The sequence below is a fragment of the Gigantopelta aegis genome, chromosome 4 (assembly GCF_016097555.1).
Source record: "Gigantopelta aegis isolate Gae_Host chromosome 4, Gae_host_genome, whole genome shotgun sequence".
Lineage (NCBI taxonomy): Eukaryota > Metazoa > Mollusca > Gastropoda > Neomphalida > Peltospiridae > Gigantopelta > Gigantopelta aegis.
In genome coordinates, this window is record NC_054702.1 from 92,690,559 (window position 1) to 92,711,180 (window position 20,622).

General features: G+C 37.1%; 2 protein-coding genes and 1 long non-coding RNA gene across 5 annotated transcripts in view; 1 reads left to right on the forward strand and 2 right to left on the reverse strand.

The window, feature by feature from the left end:
* Positions 1–4,942, forward strand: part of LOC121371431 (xanthine dehydrogenase/oxidase-like) — a 38,760-nt gene extending 33,818 nt beyond the window's left edge. The window contains exons 28-35 of the mRNA XM_041497313.1: positions 523–651; positions 964–1,038; positions 1,318–1,370; positions 1,544–1,652; positions 2,162–2,248; positions 2,697–2,864; positions 3,178–3,345; positions 4,319–4,942. Of these exons, the coding sequence (XP_041353247.1) occupies positions 523–651; positions 964–1,038; positions 1,318–1,370; positions 1,544–1,652; positions 2,162–2,248; positions 2,697–2,864; positions 3,178–3,345; positions 4,319–4,369 (840 nt within the window). The 3' untranslated portion in view covers positions 4,370–4,942. The remainder of the gene's footprint in view (positions 1–522; positions 652–963; positions 1,039–1,317; positions 1,371–1,543; positions 1,653–2,161; positions 2,249–2,696; positions 2,865–3,177; positions 3,346–4,318) is intronic.
* On the reverse strand, positions 47–9,181 carry LOC121371432. Of its 2 annotated transcripts, none has more exons than XR_005957796.1 (4): positions 8,091–9,181; positions 7,131–7,249; positions 2,775–2,894; positions 47–725 (listed from the first exon to the last, which is right to left on the reverse strand). It is a non-coding gene; the product is annotated as an uncharacterized LOC121371432 (long non-coding RNA). The 2 variants fall into 2 exon arrangements; XR_005957797.1 differs by having other exon boundaries at positions 2,775–2,822; positions 8,091–9,180.
* Positions 9,182–12,677: 3,496 nt separating this feature from the next.
* LOC121371433 (xanthine dehydrogenase/oxidase-like) overlaps positions 12,678–20,622 on the reverse strand; it is a 50,049-nt gene continuing 42,104 nt past the window's right edge. For both annotated transcript variants that reach the window (XM_041497315.1, XM_041497314.1), the window contains exons 29-35: positions 18,262–18,336; positions 17,432–17,484; positions 17,182–17,290; positions 16,658–16,744; positions 15,919–16,086; positions 15,270–15,437; positions 12,678–14,017 (exon numbers count right to left, since the gene is read on the reverse strand). In XM_041497315.1, the coding sequence (XP_041353249.1) occupies positions 13,967–14,017; positions 15,270–15,437; positions 15,919–16,086; positions 16,658–16,744; positions 17,182–17,290; positions 17,432–17,484; positions 18,262–18,336 (711 nt within the window). In that variant the 3' untranslated portion in view covers positions 12,678–13,966. The remainder of the gene's footprint in view (positions 14,018–15,269; positions 15,438–15,918; positions 16,087–16,657; positions 16,745–17,181; positions 17,291–17,431; positions 17,485–18,261; positions 18,337–20,622) is intronic.

Below are 20,622 nucleotides of genomic sequence, written 5' to 3' on the forward strand. Positions count from 1 at the left end.
TAGCTACGGCCCTGTTAATTAGGAGAACACATAATTCTGACTACTCAATCAATTAAAATAATTTTACAAGAATACCATTATTTTGTTTGTGTATATCATATAATCATATATCATATATAATCATATCAGTATATTCTGAGGATTCAAAAGTATCATGAATAGAAACCAGAAAGGTCTAACTAGTGGTGGGGTCCAGGTGGATTAGTATCTTCTGGAAACTGCGTACTGACGGGGGTTAAACAAAACAACAAACTAGTGGTGGGGTCCAGGTGGATTAGTATCTTCTGGAAACTGCGTACTGACGAGGGTTAAACAAAACAACAAACTAGTGGTGGGGTCCAGGTGGATTAGTATCTTCTGGAAACTGCGTACTGACGAGGGTTAAACAAAACAACAAACTTCAGAGCTGTGTTTGCAATATATTTATAACAGATATGTATTTTTCATGAAGGTATCTGCAACACACACGTGCATGTATATAGTTCGACACTATCGGGTCTTAGTACATTCGTGTATTTTCAGATTGCCAGTCATGTGCTGAAGATCCCTCGTGACAAAGTGTTCATCAACGACACCACCACAGACAAGATCCCCAATACGTCACCCTCAGCCGCGAGCAGCAGTTCCGACATTTATGGTGGTGCTGTGAAGGTAACTTGTATACGACATGTTTGGTTATCCAGGAAAACTCATCTGAAGTTGCTGCCCCATTTTGACCTTTTTACCTGTTTAAAACACAGGACTCTCAAAATGTAATGTTTGCTGACTTCAAGATTTAACAAACAAAACAATTACAGTTGATCCACTATGTAACCACTACAAACTTTGTTTGCTATAGGTATGGTCTACACTCCCTCTGTACAATTTCCATAGCACAAGCCTGTTTTGTGTGATGGTGTAATTAAATATTGACATAAATTCTGCTTTTGTTTTCATATATTTTGAATACGGTTCTTATTTCAGAATGCTTGTGAGATTCTGTGTAAACGTCTTGAGCCTTACATGAAGTCCAACCCAAACGGAACGTGGGAAAGCTGGGTAAGTCATCTATATTAAGTTTGTTTTATATTTTTAAATTTATTTCTCTAATCCATATTATCATAATATTTATGTCTCAAATTCATATAATCTCAGTGTGATGCATGTAGTAAGTGGTTTAGTTCATATGGGTGTTTTTAAGGAATTGTCCATCGTTAAAACTATGACCGTATGATACTGCTAAAACAACGTGTTCAAGTTTGGATGTCTCATACATTCCTTTTCTTTTTTCTGTACCATAATATTATAATAAACTGAAACCTTTTATACTATTTGCAGGTAGGTGCAGCATATATGGACTGCATTCAGCTATCAGCATCAGGCTTTTATAAGTATGTGTTTATCATTCAAATTATTTGAATTTATACCGTAATTTATTCATTTAACATAAATTATCCTGTACAACTTATTAAAAAATATTTTTTTTATTTTCTAAAGCTAATTGACGAGGTGTTATATTGATTATTTAGCCTGCTAGTACTCAATTTTACATTTTACTTTATAGTCGATCACTTAAATGGGACAAAGAAAATGGTGGAAAGTTATTTCCCTATTGGGTGTGTGGAGCAGCTGTTACTGAAGTGGAACTTGACTGCCTAACTGGAGAACATGAGGTATGACATTACAGATAATACTATCTACACGTCATACACACTATACATAATTATAGAATATATTCAGTCAGGAGATCTTTATATTCTATTTAATAGTACATATCAATTATCATAATGATGGTTGTTAATATCCTTACCTAAAGGCAATTGGAATTTGAAAACTAAACAAAAGAAATGTATCCTAGATAATTACAGTATGGAGAGACGGTTGTGTGCACCATTAGAATTGGTCGGCTAGTGCCTGTAACATGGCGTTTTTATCATAGAAGTAAGATTGTTACACAATACTGGAAGTTACATGGAAATTGGAAGTGAGATTTATGTGACTCGTTGCTTATAAATATTATGTAGATCCATAGACCATTGACTGCAAAAACAAATTGACATTGACGTTATATCGAGTAGCTTTTGAAAGGTTACTAGCCCAAATAAAACATTTATTTTATATTTCAACAACACTTCCTTTAGTACAATAGTATATGGTATAAGCATACTAAGATATATTTCAGGTTCTTCGTACTGACATTGTGATGGATGTTGGAAGGAGTCTGAATCCTGCAGTTGATATTGGTCAGATTGAAGGAGCTTTCACACAGGTATTGTGTTTTAACCATGGAATATGGATACCAGAATGAATTACATTGTATTTACAAAGTACCTAAGCTGCACAAACACTGTTCATTCAAATTATATTGTACAACCCAACAGTACAATGACATTTTATGCTTTGATAAAAAAAAAAATTATGTTTCTGTGAAATTATTATAAATACATGCAAACTTTATTTGTTGAATACAACTTCAGTTCATTTTTGATGCATGACAGCTTAAACTTTAATATGTAGTACAGACATGGATCCAGGATAGTGCCGAAGGGCAACCACTCCTTTTGTGTGGATGTCAACGGAAAAAAAACCCACCCTTCACAAACCCCTGTATTTGTGTCTGAACTATATTTTAACTGTTGTTTTTAAAAACGTTAAATAAACATTAATTATCTTATTCAGCATATTAATATTATAATTGAGCATTTTATTTTGTTTAGGGATACGGGTTGTTTTGTTTGGAGCATTATAAAATCAACCCAGATGGTATTCTTCTAACACAAGGTCCGAGTACTTACAAAATTCCATCATTCAGGAATGTTCCCGTGGAGATGAACGTTCATCTTCTGAAAGGAAGTCGCAATGATGAAGCAGTTTTCTCTTCTAAGGTATGTTGAACTGGGAAATATACCTGGCATCTATGAAATATTTTATCTTTGAAATAAGATTTTCTGCACTATGAAAGCATTTTCCACTCATATCTAAATGTTTTGTATTTCAATTCCATTTGTATGAAAAATAAGTAAGATGCCAGACATCAAACAAGGAAAATGATATTAAACTTGTTATCATGTCCAGCATATCTAATTCCCTTATGACAGTTAAAATTATTTTATTTGAGACAATAATCTAATGTTAAGTTCAAGCTTGTTTAACATCCAATATAACTATGATGCAGAATTATAACATTGTCTTGTTTAGGGAATTGGTGAACCTCCACTATTCTTGGGAGCATCAGTCTTCTTCGCCATCAAAGATGCCATATCATCTGCCCGAGCTGATGAGGGAATAACTGGCTACTTTAGGATCGACAGTCCAGCTACACCAGACAAAATCAGAATGGCATGTCAAGACAGGTTTTCTAAACAGGTATATTGTATTGTCTACAATTGTGTGACACATGTTAATTTATATTACAGTCTTTAATGATATTTGGTAGAAGTAACCTATGTGGTATCAGTTGGTGTCTATCTACAGTTTTTGTCAAAAACATGCATCATTTGTGTTCCCCTCCACACTCACCAAGTTTTATGAGAGTGACAAATTGATGGCCTTGCAATAAAATTTAAAGCAGATTTTAACTGAAATTTCACATGATTGCTCACCTATCACCATTTCATTATCTTTAGCTCGCATTTATTTTACTCACAACGAAGACTAACCTAGAGAGGCTAGTGTGCAGGGGCGTTCTCTGGTCGAAACCACCCAATGAAGCAAATTGGTTTCTTTATGTACATATATTTTCTGGTGGAACATAGCTCGACCCCCACCCCCCCTCCCCCCTTAGAAACTTCACTTGCCTAAATAAACGTACCTGCTTGAACTAGTGTTGCCTGAACAAAATGTTAGGTCTACATCAAATAGACCAAACAATTTAAAACGTATATGCTGAGGCACATTAAACATTCTTTTCCATCTGGCTGTGTGCAGTATTTTCATTTACACTGAAAGTCTTACTGGTTGTCGGTAGAGGTAGTCTATATGTGGAGACCATAGGTTTCCGCTGTCTTCATGATTTTAAGCTTTTGATTTTAAAATTTCTTTCGAAACCTTAAGTTGATAATGTACCATTTTACTTGTAGCTATTTGAAGGCTGTTCCCATTTACCTTCTTCTTCTTCATGACATCTGTTTCATTTCCCGTGGTATGTGCTTTTCTGTCTCTGGGAAAGTGCATATACAAGATCCCTTACTGCTTTAAGAAAAAATGTAGCAGATTTTCTCAGAATTATCAAATTTTTGACATCCAACAGCCATGGATTAATTAATCAATGTGCTCTAGTGGTGTCGTTAAACAATAAATTCTCATCTATTATATTTATGAATTTCTGTCTTTATTTTAGTTTCCATCTGCACAGAAAGGTTCTTACAGGCCATGGTTTGTGGATTTGTAAGTCCACAGTGATCAAGACTAAGCGCACAAGTGGTATACTAGTCGGGATTTATGAACATTCTGTCAACGTTGATATTGAGAATTTTAAATGTGTTGCTTTTAAATTGTTTCTGCGGCTGTCAGGGATGTAGATGTAGACAGTATAGGGTTTTAGGGTTTCCATTATTTAGAAAACATATCAGTGTAATTGTGTTTTAGCCATACTTTTTGTGTGGTCTGTATATGAATAGACTCCATAGTATATACACTACTGGTGTCAGTGGAGTTTTATGTGGCTTACATGATTGATTTTGTGGTTATATAGGTTATATTCAGGGGTTTTGTTTTGCCTATAACCACATAGGATAATAGAATATTAACATATGTGGTGGTGATTTTGTATTTTGCACGAATATAAATTTATATATAAATTTCCATAAAATGACATAATCCATGTTATATCAGCTTGTAATTCAACATTACATTTTAATTGGAATATATTTTTTTATTAATTTCAAAAATATATTTTGATACATATGATATACAGTCAAACCTTCTTAAGCGGTCACACAAGGGAATAGATAAAAGTGGCCGCTTAAGGCAGGTGACCGCTGAATGCAGGTGGCCGCTAGGACAGGTTTGACTGTATATATTTATCATATAATATCTTACATTTTCAGTGCAATCAAAGTATGTGATATTTTTAAGATCACATACTTTAAGAATTTGATAACTTTGCAAATTAGATGTAAATTAATCGAGGTCACAGCACGAGGTTTATTGACATTTAAGCAAATGTACTTGTGTGACACTCCATAATTGACGTATGCATTCATAGTCATCGAATAAAAACATTTCAATGGCAATTTGACACTTAAAGCTGTCCAGCGTTAGAAAACAAAAAAAAACGTTAAGCCCTAGTTTGTTTGATGTAAGGACATCCAAAATGACGTCATTCGAGTTTGACGTCATTTCCATTCAAAAATACACCGCGCCACATATTCTTACGTCATTTGAATATCTATTAATGGCGGATTGGAATTAAAGTTGCGTGTACAGTTTACAAAAACACGTTGTATTAAGCTTGAGATTATATGATAAAGAGATTATTACCCTCGTGTATTTCGGTATCGTCAGTATCATATATTAGGAATAAAAATAATGTATTATGCTCGATAATACAATTTGTTTTACAGTTGGTAATAACCCCCCTCTCTCTATATCTCTCTCTCTATCTCTCTCTCTCTCTCTCTCTCTCTCTCTCTCTCTCTCTCTCTCTCTCTCTCTCTCTCTCTCTCTCTCTCTCTCTCTCTCTCTCTCTCTCTCTCTCTCTCTCTCTCTCTCTCTCTCTCTCTCTCTCTCTCTCTCTCTCTCTCTCTCTCTCTCTCTATCTATATATATATAGCACAAGCTATTCAACTCAGTTGACCGTTTCAAATGAATTATATGTGAAAGAAATGGTAAAGTAAAATAATTATTATGCAATCCATTTTGAGGAGACGTTTATAATTATATATTTTTATGGTTAAAAATAAATAAATAAGATATAACTGTAATACTATGTAACAAAATAAATAAATTTCCGAAAACACGTAACTTTGTTGGTGAACAAATACATGATGATATTCCAGTTACTGATCAGAACTATAATATAACCTGTTTTTTAATCTAACAGCCCATATTGCTGAGACAACATTTATTTTTAATCTAACAGCCCATATTGCTGAGACAACATTTATTTTTAATCTAACAGCCCATATTGCTGAGACATTTATTTTTCAACGTGAAAAAACAGTATTTCCTTGTGCATGGTGAAAACTGTATAGGTGTCAAGTGCAACAGAGGCATGTGCCCCTTCTAGGCATGAATTGCCATGATGGCTTTTGACTGATCGTCTCAAAATTTGTCCTTTTCTGGTGTTGTTTCTGAACCAATCGACATGAAATGTGAAAATCTATCCATAAAATGATGTATTATCTTGTGGAAACGAAATATATTTTAGTAGCCTTTATGTACAATATATTTTCATAAATGGAATTCAGTGGCAAATGTGCATGATTGATTTTAATGAGCCAATAGACTAAACATTGCTTCTCGTGTTTTTGTTTTCTTTTATTAAAAAAAAGAGCAGAAACAACACAAATTGTTTAAACAATAATATAGTGGTGTTCATAACAAGTGCTGTTACTGGTTGCAGTGAGTATTCTGTAGAGCAATGGATTCTTCCACAAACGGTTATTAATAAATTGTATTTACAAGAAACGTGTTTGGTGATATTGTTTTTTATTTGTCTGTTTATGAAAAAACACCCACTCTGCTTATTAAGAGGAGTCAATTCATTAAAATGTGTTGTACGGATGTTGTAGACCCTAACAAGTTGGTAAGATGTTATTTGACATTGCGGACTACTCTTGCTAATAGGATAGGTAAGGATATTGTTTTGGGCTCGCATTAACACAGTGTGTAAGCCAACATAAAGACCATCCAGAAAATTGGTTCACCTAACGGCTCGATCCACCTACCCAAGCACCTTAGTCAAGCACAGCTATTATGAAAAACACTTTTTAAATGGTGTAGCCTAATGTGGTCTAAATGAGGTAGGTTTGTGGAATGTATTACAGAATGGAAGTATGGTGGTCTTTGAAACTACTATTGAAACTAATATTGCCTAAGTATACTGTTTTAATAATAATAAAACAACAACAACACACCCTCCCCAAAAACAAAACAAAAACATCACTCGTCACACATCACACAAAATAAATCAAAAACACCATAAACACCTTCCTGCCAGGTTAGAGTATTCTATTAGATTGTAGAAAGGATCCCCTCAGCAAAGGCTTTTACCGCCGCCATTAGTGTCCCGTGACTTGTATCAAACGCCTTCGTATGTGCTATCCTGCTGTGGGGAAAGTGCATATAATATAATTGAAAATATGACGAATTTTCTCTACCTCTGAAGACTGCGTCGGAATTTTCAAATGTTTGAAATATTAGATAATCTAATAGTCGATGATTGACTAATTTAAGTTCTCTATTAGTTTCCAATAGTATCACTGTGAAATAAAACTTTAGGCATTAATTATGTTTTGACAATTCAATAGGAAAACAAATAAGTATTCCACTACAAACATTAGGACGATAAGAAACACACAGTGGACAAATTATTCTAAACAAGAGAATGTACTTTTATAAAGTTTATATGTACATTTATTCAATAGAAAGGCTTTGATCGTTGGGAAATCTTATGAATAGTGCTCAGCAACTCAGGACAGCCTCTTGACTTTTGGAATTCAAGGTTTGGTGTGTTTTCTCGATGAGAATCGTGTCTGAGGAACGTGCCAGCCAGACGTATCTCTTTTTCCAAGTAATCACTGACCACTGGTGTACAACGTCCTATGGCATTTGCAAATAGTCCCATAACAAGCAGCTAGGCAGCCAGCCCCCTCCCCACTTCATCTATGTATACATTCCACCGCAGACCATAAGGAAAGGGGTATATGTGTAACCACACTTCAGAGCCAATGCATTTATTTATTTATTTACGCGTTGTTATTTCCACACTTATGAGGGAGAAAGAAAGAAAGAGACAGAGAGAGAGAGAGAGAGAGAGGGTGGTGGTGGGGGGGGGGGGGGGGGGGGGCTGTCGCTATGTACACATGGCTAATTCTACCAAAAAACAGCAAGTCATGTTTTAATTATGTATTTTTTCCATACACAGGACAGTACTTTCATATTACTACCTTTGATAATGAATAATGGTTGTGACGGTGAAACCCCGAATCCATCGATAGCAGTTGATCCTGCTATCCAGTGCATTATAGGCCAGCGCTCCGCCCTTGAGCTTCAGCTCATCCATCCATGACAGCATATGCGCCACAACCTGTCAGTTAAGTTGGGCAACACATGGTCTATGTAAGTGCATCACAATCCACTAGCACACCATTGACCTCTCTACGCGAGGGTCTTTTTTCCCGTCCCAACCAGTCCCGCACGATCGTTGTTTATACTGTAGGAGCCAAACGTCCCTTCCAAGCGTCTAACAATAATTACGTGAATATCATATTTCTTTGAAACATAATGATAATATTCAGTTTTGCAGGTAGGGCGCATTGTGGTGTAGGATGTGCCCCATTCAGTGCACACAGATACCAAGTTCATTGTTTGAGTTGTGGGAGCCAAACTTCGCTTCTAACCGTCTAACCGGCTGCCCCATAGCGCTGGAGCAAATCCTCGAATTTGAGACGAAAACGGCAAATATATTCGATCAAAGTGCTAAACAGGCCTTTTTACCATTATTTCCATCATTTTACCGACAAAATTAGTTGTAATCCATGTAAGCATGTGTAGCCATTACTTTGCAAAAATTGTTTGGCAGTAATGTTAATTAGAAAAAAAAGTGTTATCCATATTTGGGCATTTTCGTTTGATTCGGGTCAAAAACAGCCTGCCCCCACCCCAACCCCCTCTACAAAAATTAGAGCCCTATGTGATTGTTGTAATCTTTCAAAGGAAAATGACGTCACGCAATTGTTCGACAGATCTCAAAACAGCATGATGGACTTCTGCAGGGTAGCTTACGGTCAGAAACTGAGTTTTAGTAGAGGGAATTTTTCCAAAAACTTAATAACATTTCTCTGTATGTGTATGTCAATATATAGCTAATTGTAATCACACAAACTGAAATGAGCTTGGCAACATTCCCAAGGAATTCATTATAAACTATTCACAGCTAATTAAGGCATCACAACATCGTTTAATCCAAGATGGCCGCCAATTTTGGGCAACACATGGTCTATGTAAGTGCATCACAATCCACTAGCACACTAGCTAGAAAAAGGAAATCGTAATTTATAGCATTTTACGTCAATTAGGAAAAGATTTGTATTTTAATGAATTAATTTTATGGGCAAATGAATTCATTTATTCGCGCTAACGTATTGCATCATCATTTAAATCCACGACGGCCATGAAAATGGCCGCCAAGAGAAAGAAGTGGTCAAATCTTACATTCTATATACTTCCCCCAAAGAGTAATTTATACTTCAAAAACGTTTTTTCTATATGGCAACTTACTGCTCCTAGGCTTCTGTAACGTGTTTAGTTTGTTGTTTGTTTAACGACACTACTAAAGTACCCTGATGTATTAATAATCGAATACAGGATGTCAAACATTAGATGTAGGAAACCCGCTAAATTTTTCAATTAGTAGCAAGTGATTTTTTTATGCACCATCCCACAGATAGGATTTATTTGTTTGCATTTACCATAGTTTGACACCCAATAGCCGATGTATTTTTGGTGCTGGTGTGTCGTTAAACCGTGGCGTTTGATTTACCAGGTGTGGTGTACTGGCTAGAACGAGAAATAGCCGATTGGGCCCACCGACGAGGATCGATCCTACAACGACCGTGCATCAGACGAGCGCCTTACCACTTGGCTATGTTCCGCCCTTTGGGCATCGAGATAAATATAAATTGAATACATGATTAGTATCGTTACTTAAGCTATAGTATGCACTATCCCACAGAGAGGGTAGTATATACCACGGCCTTTGATATACCAGTCGTGGTGCACTGGCTGGAACAAGAAATAGCCCAATGGGCCCATCGATTGAGGTCGATATCAGACCGACTGCGCATCGAGGGAGCGCTCTACCACTGGGCTACGTCCCACCCCAGAAACTCGTAACGAGCTAAAATCATTAACAGTCCATGCATCATTTCGTTTCAAATCAATTAAAAAAGAAGAAGAAATTGTCTACTTTCAAAATTGTAAAAGTCATGAGATGGTTTGTTGAAGTAGTTCTGTCCCGGGACAAGCCCCGGGACGGACATGCTCGAAACTCTAGTGGTATATGAGCATGTAAAAATTATTCGCACTTGTTGAAGTAGTGAATTTCCTCAATGATAGGTCCCAGGCTTGTGTCTACAGAGGAGCCTCTGTTGAGGTCCAGTCATCTTGCATGCTGCCTGTTGTATAAATAAATGCCCACATACCTGTCTCTCACACGACACAACCTCAATAAGACTTCCAAAACCACGACAGAAATGCCCACATACCTGTCTCTCACACGACACAACCTCAATAAGACTTCTAAAACCACGACAGAAATGATTGTTAAACGTTTACCGAGCCTACTTCTAAGTGGACACAATTTGTAAGAAATAAGAGAAGACAACAGCAACAATTTCCACGTCCCAGGATTGTGGTAAAAGTCACAACGAGACGGTAATTTTACCAGACATTGCAGGCGCGGATCTAGAGTGTGGAAATTGCAGTCCCCATCCCTACCACTTAAATTTCAAAATGCTGCAAGAAAAAATTCATTATTTAGCAAATTAATATAATAGATATATTTCTGTTTAGTGAGTGAAATATGTGTAATACCTTGGTTAGCTTGGTGGGGGTTTTGTTCGTGGGGGGGGGGGGGGGGGGGGGACAGGTGTGTTGCCACATTATGTTAGTACACCTTTGAATACTGCAAGCGTTCCTTTCAAATGTTGCACCTCTTCCCCGACTACGGTATGTACCCCTTGTAAACTTGGCACCTCGTTCCTAAAAAAATCCTACATCCGCCCTATATTGACTGGATCGATGTTATACAGACACTAATTTATTGTCATAATATACGACATACATTAATATCAGTTTCTTTTATTAACGTTTAATATTTCCTTTTTAAGTCCAGTAAAACAGAACTGACAAACAAGACATATATCGGAGGCTGGAATGGGGCATGGGTGTCATTTAGTTATGACAACAGGGGTCGAGGGGAGGTGGGGGGGAGGGGAGAGAGAGAAAGAGAGGAGGGAAGAGAGAGAAAGAGAGAGAGATAGAGAGAGAGAAAGAAAGATAGAGAGAGGGGGAGAGAGAGAAAGAGAGGGGGGAGTGAGAGAGAGAGCAAGCGAGAGAGAGAGAGAGAGAGAGAGAGAGAGAGAGAGAGAGAGAGAGAGAGAGAGAGAGAGAGAGAAATGTTCCGGCTCGGAAAACCCCATCGGGACAGTAGTATTTCGATCCCTGGTCAATAATAAAAGTGATAATTTACCGTTTATTTTGTTTAACATTCTTTAAGCACAGCTATGCCACTATTGGCTCTTGGATGTCAAACATTTAACAATTCTGATAATATTGTTAACTATTCACACGAAATCTACTACATTTTACTTTTACCACATAAAAGATATACAACGATATTTAATATTTCAGTCATGTCTGTTTACATTAAAAGTTGATCAGTCATAACCAAATATCTTTGGGTAAAATTGTTGTTTGTTTTATCAAAAGAAAGGAATATTTGTTTAACGACTCATTAACACACAGCATACGACAATATATATATATATATATATATATATATATATATATATATATATATATATATATATATATATATGTATGTATGTATGTATGTATGTGGTCTAAAATTATTATTTTGACATTTAGCTGGGAGAAAGGGAGAATATGCGTTTTTGTCACATAGGCTACTCTTACCAATTAAGCAGCGAGGGATTTTAAATATGCATAAGACGGCCTTTAATGTATCAACAGTGTGTGTGTGTGTGTGGGGGGGGGGGGGGGGGTAGGAATGGGCCCACGTTTCCTATCCAGCTATTATTCTGTTCAGAAGGCTGGAAATGGGGGGGGGGGGGGGGGGTGTTAAGGAATTTGAAAACAAAACATATTATATTATGTTGCAACCTGTACAACACTTTATAAATGCTACTTATTTAGATGTATTACCTACAATACAATTACAAATCTAAGTACAAACTCACATAATTTACATATTGAAACTGTAAGATATAAAAATCCCAACCTTCCAAGAGAAGAAAGACGCTGCTCCTTTTGTCCAAACATGAGTGAAGCAGAAATGCACTTCGTATTAATTTTAACAAATTTCACACTCAAATAGTCAAACAAAATACTAAACATACTAAATTTGATATTTGTCATATCAATCTTCTATTCACTTTTAAAATTAATGTTTAATTAACTAGATGTGTATTTATGTATATGCATTGTAATGTATTTATGTGTGGAACACGCTGTGAAATGATCGCTAATCCAAACCTACATATTCGTAATCGGAAATGCCGTATTTTAACATGAAATTCGAAATTTTCTCGGGGAGCATAGCCCAGAGTTCGGGTCCTTAAATACATGCATTTTCACCCCCTAACAATCGAACTCACAGTGCGCCCTACATCCACCCCCACTTTCAAATACACTCAGCTGGCCCTGGCTGGTTACGGCAGGCAAAGTTGAGTGCTCTACCAGTCTTTTATGAGGATAAAAAAATATATAAAAAGGAAAGATTACCACACCACTTTTTCAATAGACACTATTTATTAATAACCTTTTGTAAAAGAGTATAACATTCAACCGAATGAGCTATTACATATATTCCTACAAGCTGTAGTCAGTAATATATGATAGTGTTTTTAATACAAATACCACAACCAGTCTATTCCTTTACAGGTTTCTTTTTGCAATAAGTAAACAAATATTTCAGCAATTCTATATTATCCATTAAAAACACATCATACAATGTATGTGCACACACCTCAGACATGGGGGGCCAACTTTACGAAGCCTGTTTTTCGTAAATGCATGTGTTTAAACATTGTATATGTATGTAGTTACACACGTGTAAGACATAAACAGGATTTGTAAATTCGGTCCAGAAATCCACATTCAGTATTCCCTGAATAAATTGCTTCCCCGCATTAGCTACTATTATCTACCGACGCCTATACCCTGTAAAGAGGCAAGCCATTTAAAGCAGAAATTACCCGTTGCCAATCAAATAAAAATGTGAATTAAAAATAATAATTTGTCTTGGACATATACACACAAACTGTTAACAAGGGTCTGTCTGAGGTAGAGGTAGCAGTTGTTTTGAGTAATACAGAGCATAACAACGAATGAAAACTGCTGAGCGAAGGATCTGGCACACGTCCGAACTTGCACCCACGACAGGTGTGCACTGCAACAGCTTGCTCTGAACGTGCACGTTAAACCATTTCCTTGTTATTGAACTGGCTTGTGGTTAAGACCAGCTTTCCTAGTCAAAGCACCTGGTTAAATATTCTACTACACACGTTTTAAATTTTATATTATCTAGGTGTATTACAGGTGAGTAGTTTAACACATATGGTCAATCTTATAAACAAAAAACAAGATTCTAGTTTTGAAGGTGAAGTTACCGGTATCAAGAAATTATTTGTATTAATCAGCCAACGTCTGGTTATATGAGAAAAACCAAAACTAATAATGATATTTGGTTCCCAATTCCATCTGGTAGGCCCAGTCAAAATCTAGACACCAGTACATGAAAATTTATAATATAATCTCTGGCTAAAACACAATTGTAATAAATGTTCTGGCTAAAACTAAAAGCAAAAAAGAAAAGAAACTTGTAGTGTCTCTGTGCAATGCCGCATAAAAAATATGTCAAATCCTCATTTATTGTATAAGCAAAATAAAAACTAATAACGCTATCTGGTTACAAATTGAAAGGTAATCTTCACATGGCACATTTACAAGAATACGCCATGTTGAAAACTAGTCAGTAGTGCTGTTTCTATGTGTGTGCCTCATGCTGATCATTGCTGTCTTACAGGTCCACAAACCACGGTTTAAAAGAACCTTTCTCTGCAGCTGGAAACTGTAATAAAAACACAGTCATAAAAATAATATTAGCTCTGGTTTTGACAAACAATTAAATACTTCATCCTTCCTAGCCCAATTTTGATAATACTACCAGAAATAACGTAGCACAACAGCAATACAATAATGTCAATTTTAAGTGATGAGAAAACAATGCAATGGAGAAACCCAGAGAAAGATTTAGGTATCTGTGAATAATTGCTGGTGAAAATCTCTAAAGAGTTTCAAATAAAATGGTTTAATATACTGATGGAAAAAACAAGGGAACACATCGAATTGTAGACTAAATATAATTCACAACTAGCGTAATAATGTCTGTATTTCATACCATATTTCATAACGTGGGATTCAATGTCTGTAGTGTTGAATGTGCTGCCTATATGTTCCCAATCAACTTCTGACAATATGAATTTATTTTTGATGCAGTCATTATTTTTTGTTGATATCTGTGTGATCCTTTATTTCTTTCCATCAGTATATTAAAACATTATCAACATCAGTTCTTAAATTAAACTAAAACTTGAAACAGTGATAATTTTACTCAACAAGAAGCATAAATCAGCGCAGGACACCTTAACACATTCTAGTAAGATTTACTGATTAATCAGTCCAAGTAATGCTTATTTTATTTTGGTTTTTAATAATGAAAAGGTTATTCAAGTCGAAATAGGTTATGCAGATGTATGAGTGTGTGTTGGATGTGATGGGTATATATCAGGCACGGCGAAGCAAGGGGGGCTGAGGGCTCCAGCCCCCTAATAATTCTGAATAAAAATATTGGTAGTAAATCTTAAGGCAGAAATGAATTTTACTTGTAGAATGCAGGAAATTGCATTTCACGACATCTAGTTTTAAAACGTATACGGGGGAGCATACCACCGAATCCCCCTACAAACTTTGCTTTGCGCCCTCGATCTTAGTCAGCCCCCTCCCCCCCCCTCTCCCCCCCCCCCATGTCTACTTGCTTCCATAGTGTCTGTATATAACCTATTTTCCAGCTATGCGACGTTTGTATTTGCTGAGACCTGGGCCCGTGCTTATAAAACTTAAAGTCTAGACTTTAATAAAGTCCAGACTTTAACGTAATGTTATTTGAATGGCGTTGCCATGACGTTAAAGTATGGACTTTATTAAAGTCTAGACTTTAAGGTTTATAAGCACGGGGCCTGGTATAGATAGTAAACGAGAAAACTTCTACCGAAAAGGAGCAAGAACTTCAGTATACAATAGCACACATGCACAAAATATACCTGTTTAGAAAACCTGTCTTGACATGCCATTCGGATTTTGTCTGGTGTGGCTGGACTGTCAATCCTAAAGTAGCCAGTTATTCCCTCATCAGCACGGGCAGACGCTATGGCATCTTTGATGGCAAAGAAAACTGACGACCCCAAGAACAGTGGAGGTTCACCAATTCCCTAAACGAACAAATCTTATAATTCTGCTGTCAGAATTGATTTATTATAGGATGCTAAACAAGTTAACATTTCACATAAAATTTATGTCCCAAACAAAATAACTTTAAACTGTCACAAGGGAAGTAAACATGATGGGAATGGCAGCAAGTTTCTTATCCTATCTTAAGAACGATATTTCTGAACAATGTTGCCCAATGACGTACATGAAGGAATGGGTTTGAAACAACATGGAGGTTCACGTTTTTGATGCAGGGAAAAGGTATGATGTCCAAGTGATATGCATAAATTTCGTACACACCAAAATATATTTTGAACAATATGGCTAATTATATATGTATGACATCTCACTTACGTTTTCACACTGAATTGCAATTGAAAACCTTTAAGGGTGGAAATAGTTGTCAATAAGTAAAAAATATCTGATTTCAAAGATAAAAAACAAATGTTCATGGCTGCCAGGTCTATTTTTGTTCCAACAAACCTTAGAAGAGAAAACTGTTTCCTCATTGCGACTTCCTTTCAGAAGATGGACGTTCATCTCCACGGGAACATTCCTGAATGATGGAATTTTGTAAGTACTCGGACCTTGTGTCAGAAGAACTCCTTCTGGGTTGATTTTGTAATGTTCCAAACAAAACAACCCATATCCCTAAACAAAAATAAAAGGCAGACTTTTAAAACATTTAGTTCATATTTATATTTTAAGCTGTAGAACTGAACTTGAATTCAGCATACACAGTCTATATATTGTATAATAATTGTAACGGCATTAAGCGTTCTGGGAGTACTACTAAAACAATACATGTTCCTTACAAGGCCCAACACATTTTCATTAATTCTAAGTTCAAAGGCCATAACGCTGTAAAACATGAGCAAATTCCCATTAAAGTCCAACTTGCTCTGTAACTCTACCCGATAAAGCTATACACACACTTTCAGCTCAATGTCTTTTGGCATTGTGAAGGAAGTCCATTGTGAAAAATAGTCCAGAAAAACTATATGTGACAAACAGAAAGAGACAAAATGTATATTCCCCTCCAGCTGGACTGGTAGGGGACTAATACGATATTTAGCAAGATGAGTCATTATACTTCTCAATTTTGTTTCACTATCTAAATTGGAAATTGGCTACAAAATTAACTACACTTGCATGCAGCTTAAACATTTGTACATGCAATGTATTTCTTGCTGGTATTCACACTTCAGTTAAAACACAATACCTGTGTGAAAGCTCCTTCAATCTGACCAATATCAACTGCAGGATTCAGACTCCTTCCAACATCCATCACAATGTCAGTACGAAGAACCTGTAACATATCTTAATGTAATTATAACAATATATCATTTTACTGAAGGAAAATAAAATAAAACAAGTTATCTCTAGGCAATTAAAATGTCAAAACCTACATGTCATTATTTTAATGCTCAATTGGTTTTAACTTTTACACACACCTTTTTTGCCCCCAGTTAAGAAGTCTAAACAGTATGCATGATCAATTAGTTAAACGGATCACACATCACTATAATTTTCTTCTCCTCCCAGTAATTTAGATTTCAGGTCTGTACCTAGTAAGGATGCAAGGAGTGGAGTTGTATCCCAGGAAAAATATAATAAACTGCCCTCTTGTTTAAAGGTACCATTTTTGTACTACCTGAAGATATTTTATTACATAAAATATTAAATAAATTCTACGAAAAACTAAATTGGTGCAAGTCTAATTTTTGCAAAGATTTAATATCATACCTCATGTTCTCCAGTCAGACAGTCGATTTCCACTTCACTAACAGCTGCTCCACACACGAAATATGGGTAAAAGGTTCCACCATTTTCTTTGTCCCATTTAAGTGTGCGACTATAAAGTAATACAATAAAATGTTATACTAGCAAGGTAGACAATAAGCTTTAGAGCATAAAAAGACATATTTTCTAAAGCAATACATAAGTATGTTTATATAATACTACTAAACTGAAATCATTTGAAAGATAAACATACTTGAAAAACCCTGTCGTTGATAGCTGAACGCAGTCCATGTATGCTGCACTTACCTGCAAATAATAAGAAAGGTGTTTCTTTATAAAGAGATTAACAAAACGAATGTTGAATGACATCGAATATAGTTAATTTATTATTTCCACTTTAAGGTCTTGTTGAAACACAGTTTATTGTGAATTAATTAACAACCCATAATTAACACAAATACATTGGTGGATCCAGAGATGGGTCACAGCCCCCCCCCCCCCCCCCCCCCAAAAAAAAACACAAAAAAACCCATAATAATAATAATAATAATAATAATAATAATACACAAGACTAAAGTGCGCTGAAAATGAATCTCTGAACAAGCAGCTGAACCCCATATAGATCTCGCTCCCTTCAGGAACTCTGGTCATCTGCCTTCTACAAACTCAAATTGCCCTTTTCGGAATTGTGTAACCCTCTCTTTACAAACTTCTGGATCTGGACCTGAAAACATCAACAATTATAACCACTAATAATTGACCCCCACCTCCTTCTCCTTCTAGTCTAAGTCACATGCACATTAGTACATGTAACAGATCACAAAACATATCTAGGTGGACATCTAAAATATGCCACAGCATACAATGGATATTTTAAACTTATTATAGATGGAAATCGAATGAGTTCATCATATTAATATTTCCACATTTTTTTCTCATTTGGAGAAAATGCCTATATTCCTCTACAAATGTCACATGTGGTTTAGAGCACCAGAAAAGAAACTCATTAATGCCAATATTTATTGCATATGCTCAGTAGCCTCAGTCTGTAGATAGAGGTGTGTTATGCACTGTATTACTTACCCAGCTTTCCCATGTTCCCTGTGGGTTGGCTTTCATGTAAGGTTCAAGACGTTTATACAGAATCTCACAGGCATTCTGAAAACAAATACAGTTGATATATGAAAATATTAAATAGAAATTCCATGTCAATATTTATTAAATCACATATACAATACAATGAATTATGACAAACAATGGTCACTAGTTATATTAACAGTGACAAGAAACAGTTGAAATGATAAAAAGGGGCCGTTAAACAATTGTACCGATCCAGGGGGAAGAGGGGCTATAATATACTCTTCAAAAAAAGAAACGCAAAAGGGTACAAATGGGTTATAACTCCGATTTTATGTTTCTTACCGGTTCATGCTTTGTGAATATAAGGTCATTGCATGTCCCAAACACATTCCCACGGTTACATTCGATAAAACGCAGCTACTGTACAATAAAGTTCCAAAATGTGAATATTCGCAAAAACGCAGCCACGTGCAAACCATGTCACCACTGCACGTGCGTTGTCTGCACGTGCAACATGAACACCGACAGTATAAAAGTGCAGGGTGTTCGTTTGCCTGGCCTCTGTATCTGGCCGACAGTTGACAATCCAGGACATGCCACGTCTCAGTGAACCGCAGAGAAACAATGCCATCGGCCGACTAGACGCAGGCGAATCCAGAACGGCCGTTGCCAGGGCATTCCATGTGTCCCCAAGCACCATCTCCAGACTGTGGGGGACCGTTACCAGCAACATGGATCAACACGTGACCTCCCTAGATCCGGTCGACCACGGGTCACTACCCCCGGGCAGGACCGCTACATCTGGGTACGCCACCTTCGGGAACGATTGACTACTGCCACCTCCACAGCCGCAGCAATACCAGGTTTGCGCAGGATATCCGACCAGACCGTACGGAACCGCCTACGTGAGGTAGGAATTCGTGCCAGACGTCCAGTTCGAGGTGTCATCTTAACACCACAACACCGTCGACTCCGACTGCAGTGGTGCCAGATTCATCGACAATGGCCTCAACTGTGATGGAGACAGGTGTGGTTCAGTGACGAGTCTCGATTTCTGCTCCGACGTCATGATGGAAGATGTCGCGTGTATAGGCGTCGTGGTGAACGTTATGCGGCAAACTGCGTGCAGGAAGTGGACAGATTCGGCGGGGGTAGAGTCATGGTGTGGGCAGCCATCTCAAACACTGACAGAACTGACCTGGTCCACGTGCAGGGCAACCTGAATGCACAGGGCTACATTGACCAGATCCTCCGGCCACACATCGTTCCAGTTATGGCCAACGCCAACGCAGTGTTCCAACATGACAACGCCAGGCCTCACACAGCACGTCTCACAACGGCTTTCCTACAGAACAACAACATTAATGTCCTTCCTTGGCCATCGATATCACCGGATTTGAACCCAATTGAGCATCTATGGGACGAGTTGGACCGACGCCTCCGACAGCGACAACCACAGCCCCAGACCCTGCCCGAGCTGGCAGCAGCCTTGCAGGCCGAGTGGGCCACCATCCCCCGGGACGTCATCCGTACTCTGGTTGCTTCAATGGGCAGGCGGTGCCAGGCAGTTGTCAACACACGCGGAGGCCACACCCGGTATTGACTCCAGATGACCTTGACCTTGGTGGTGTGTCCTATCACTTACTCACAATGGACTAGAGTGAATTGTGAACAATCCTGCAACATTTGGTAATTATCGGACTCACCATTCAATAATTAAATCAATTCTCCAAATGTTACGACAATGTGGTTTTGCGTTTCTTCTTTTGAAGAGTATATTATGAAGGGGAGAGTGCGCCTGTCAATTCTTACATAACATTTTCAAAACAATTTTCTCATTTTCATTCATAACAGATCATTTTCTAGTATCTATTACCAAACTTATCGTTCCAGCCAGTACACCACGACTGGTATATCAAAGGCCGTGGTATGTGCTGTCCTGCCTGTGGGATGGTGCATATAAAAGATCCCTTGCTACTAATGGACAAATGTAGCGGGTTATCTCTCTAAGACTATATGTCAAAATTACCAAATGTTTCACATCCAATAGCCGATGATCAATAAACCAATGTGTTCTAGTGGTGTCGTTAAACAAAACAATCTTTTATCTATTATCAAACCAAGCAAACGGAAAATCTACTGTTGGTCATATTTCATTAGTATGACATGGAAAGAACGAGTGGCGTGATAGACAAAGATTAACTTTACAGGGAGGGAGTAGCCTTAGAGTTACAAAAATATTAAATTTGTTGGTGGTTATAAAAATATCAAATTGTGCATTACATAATTGTTGAACGGCCCCCAAACCATATTTTTAACATTATGTAACAAATATTACAGGGTTGAAAATTAAGTGAACTGTGA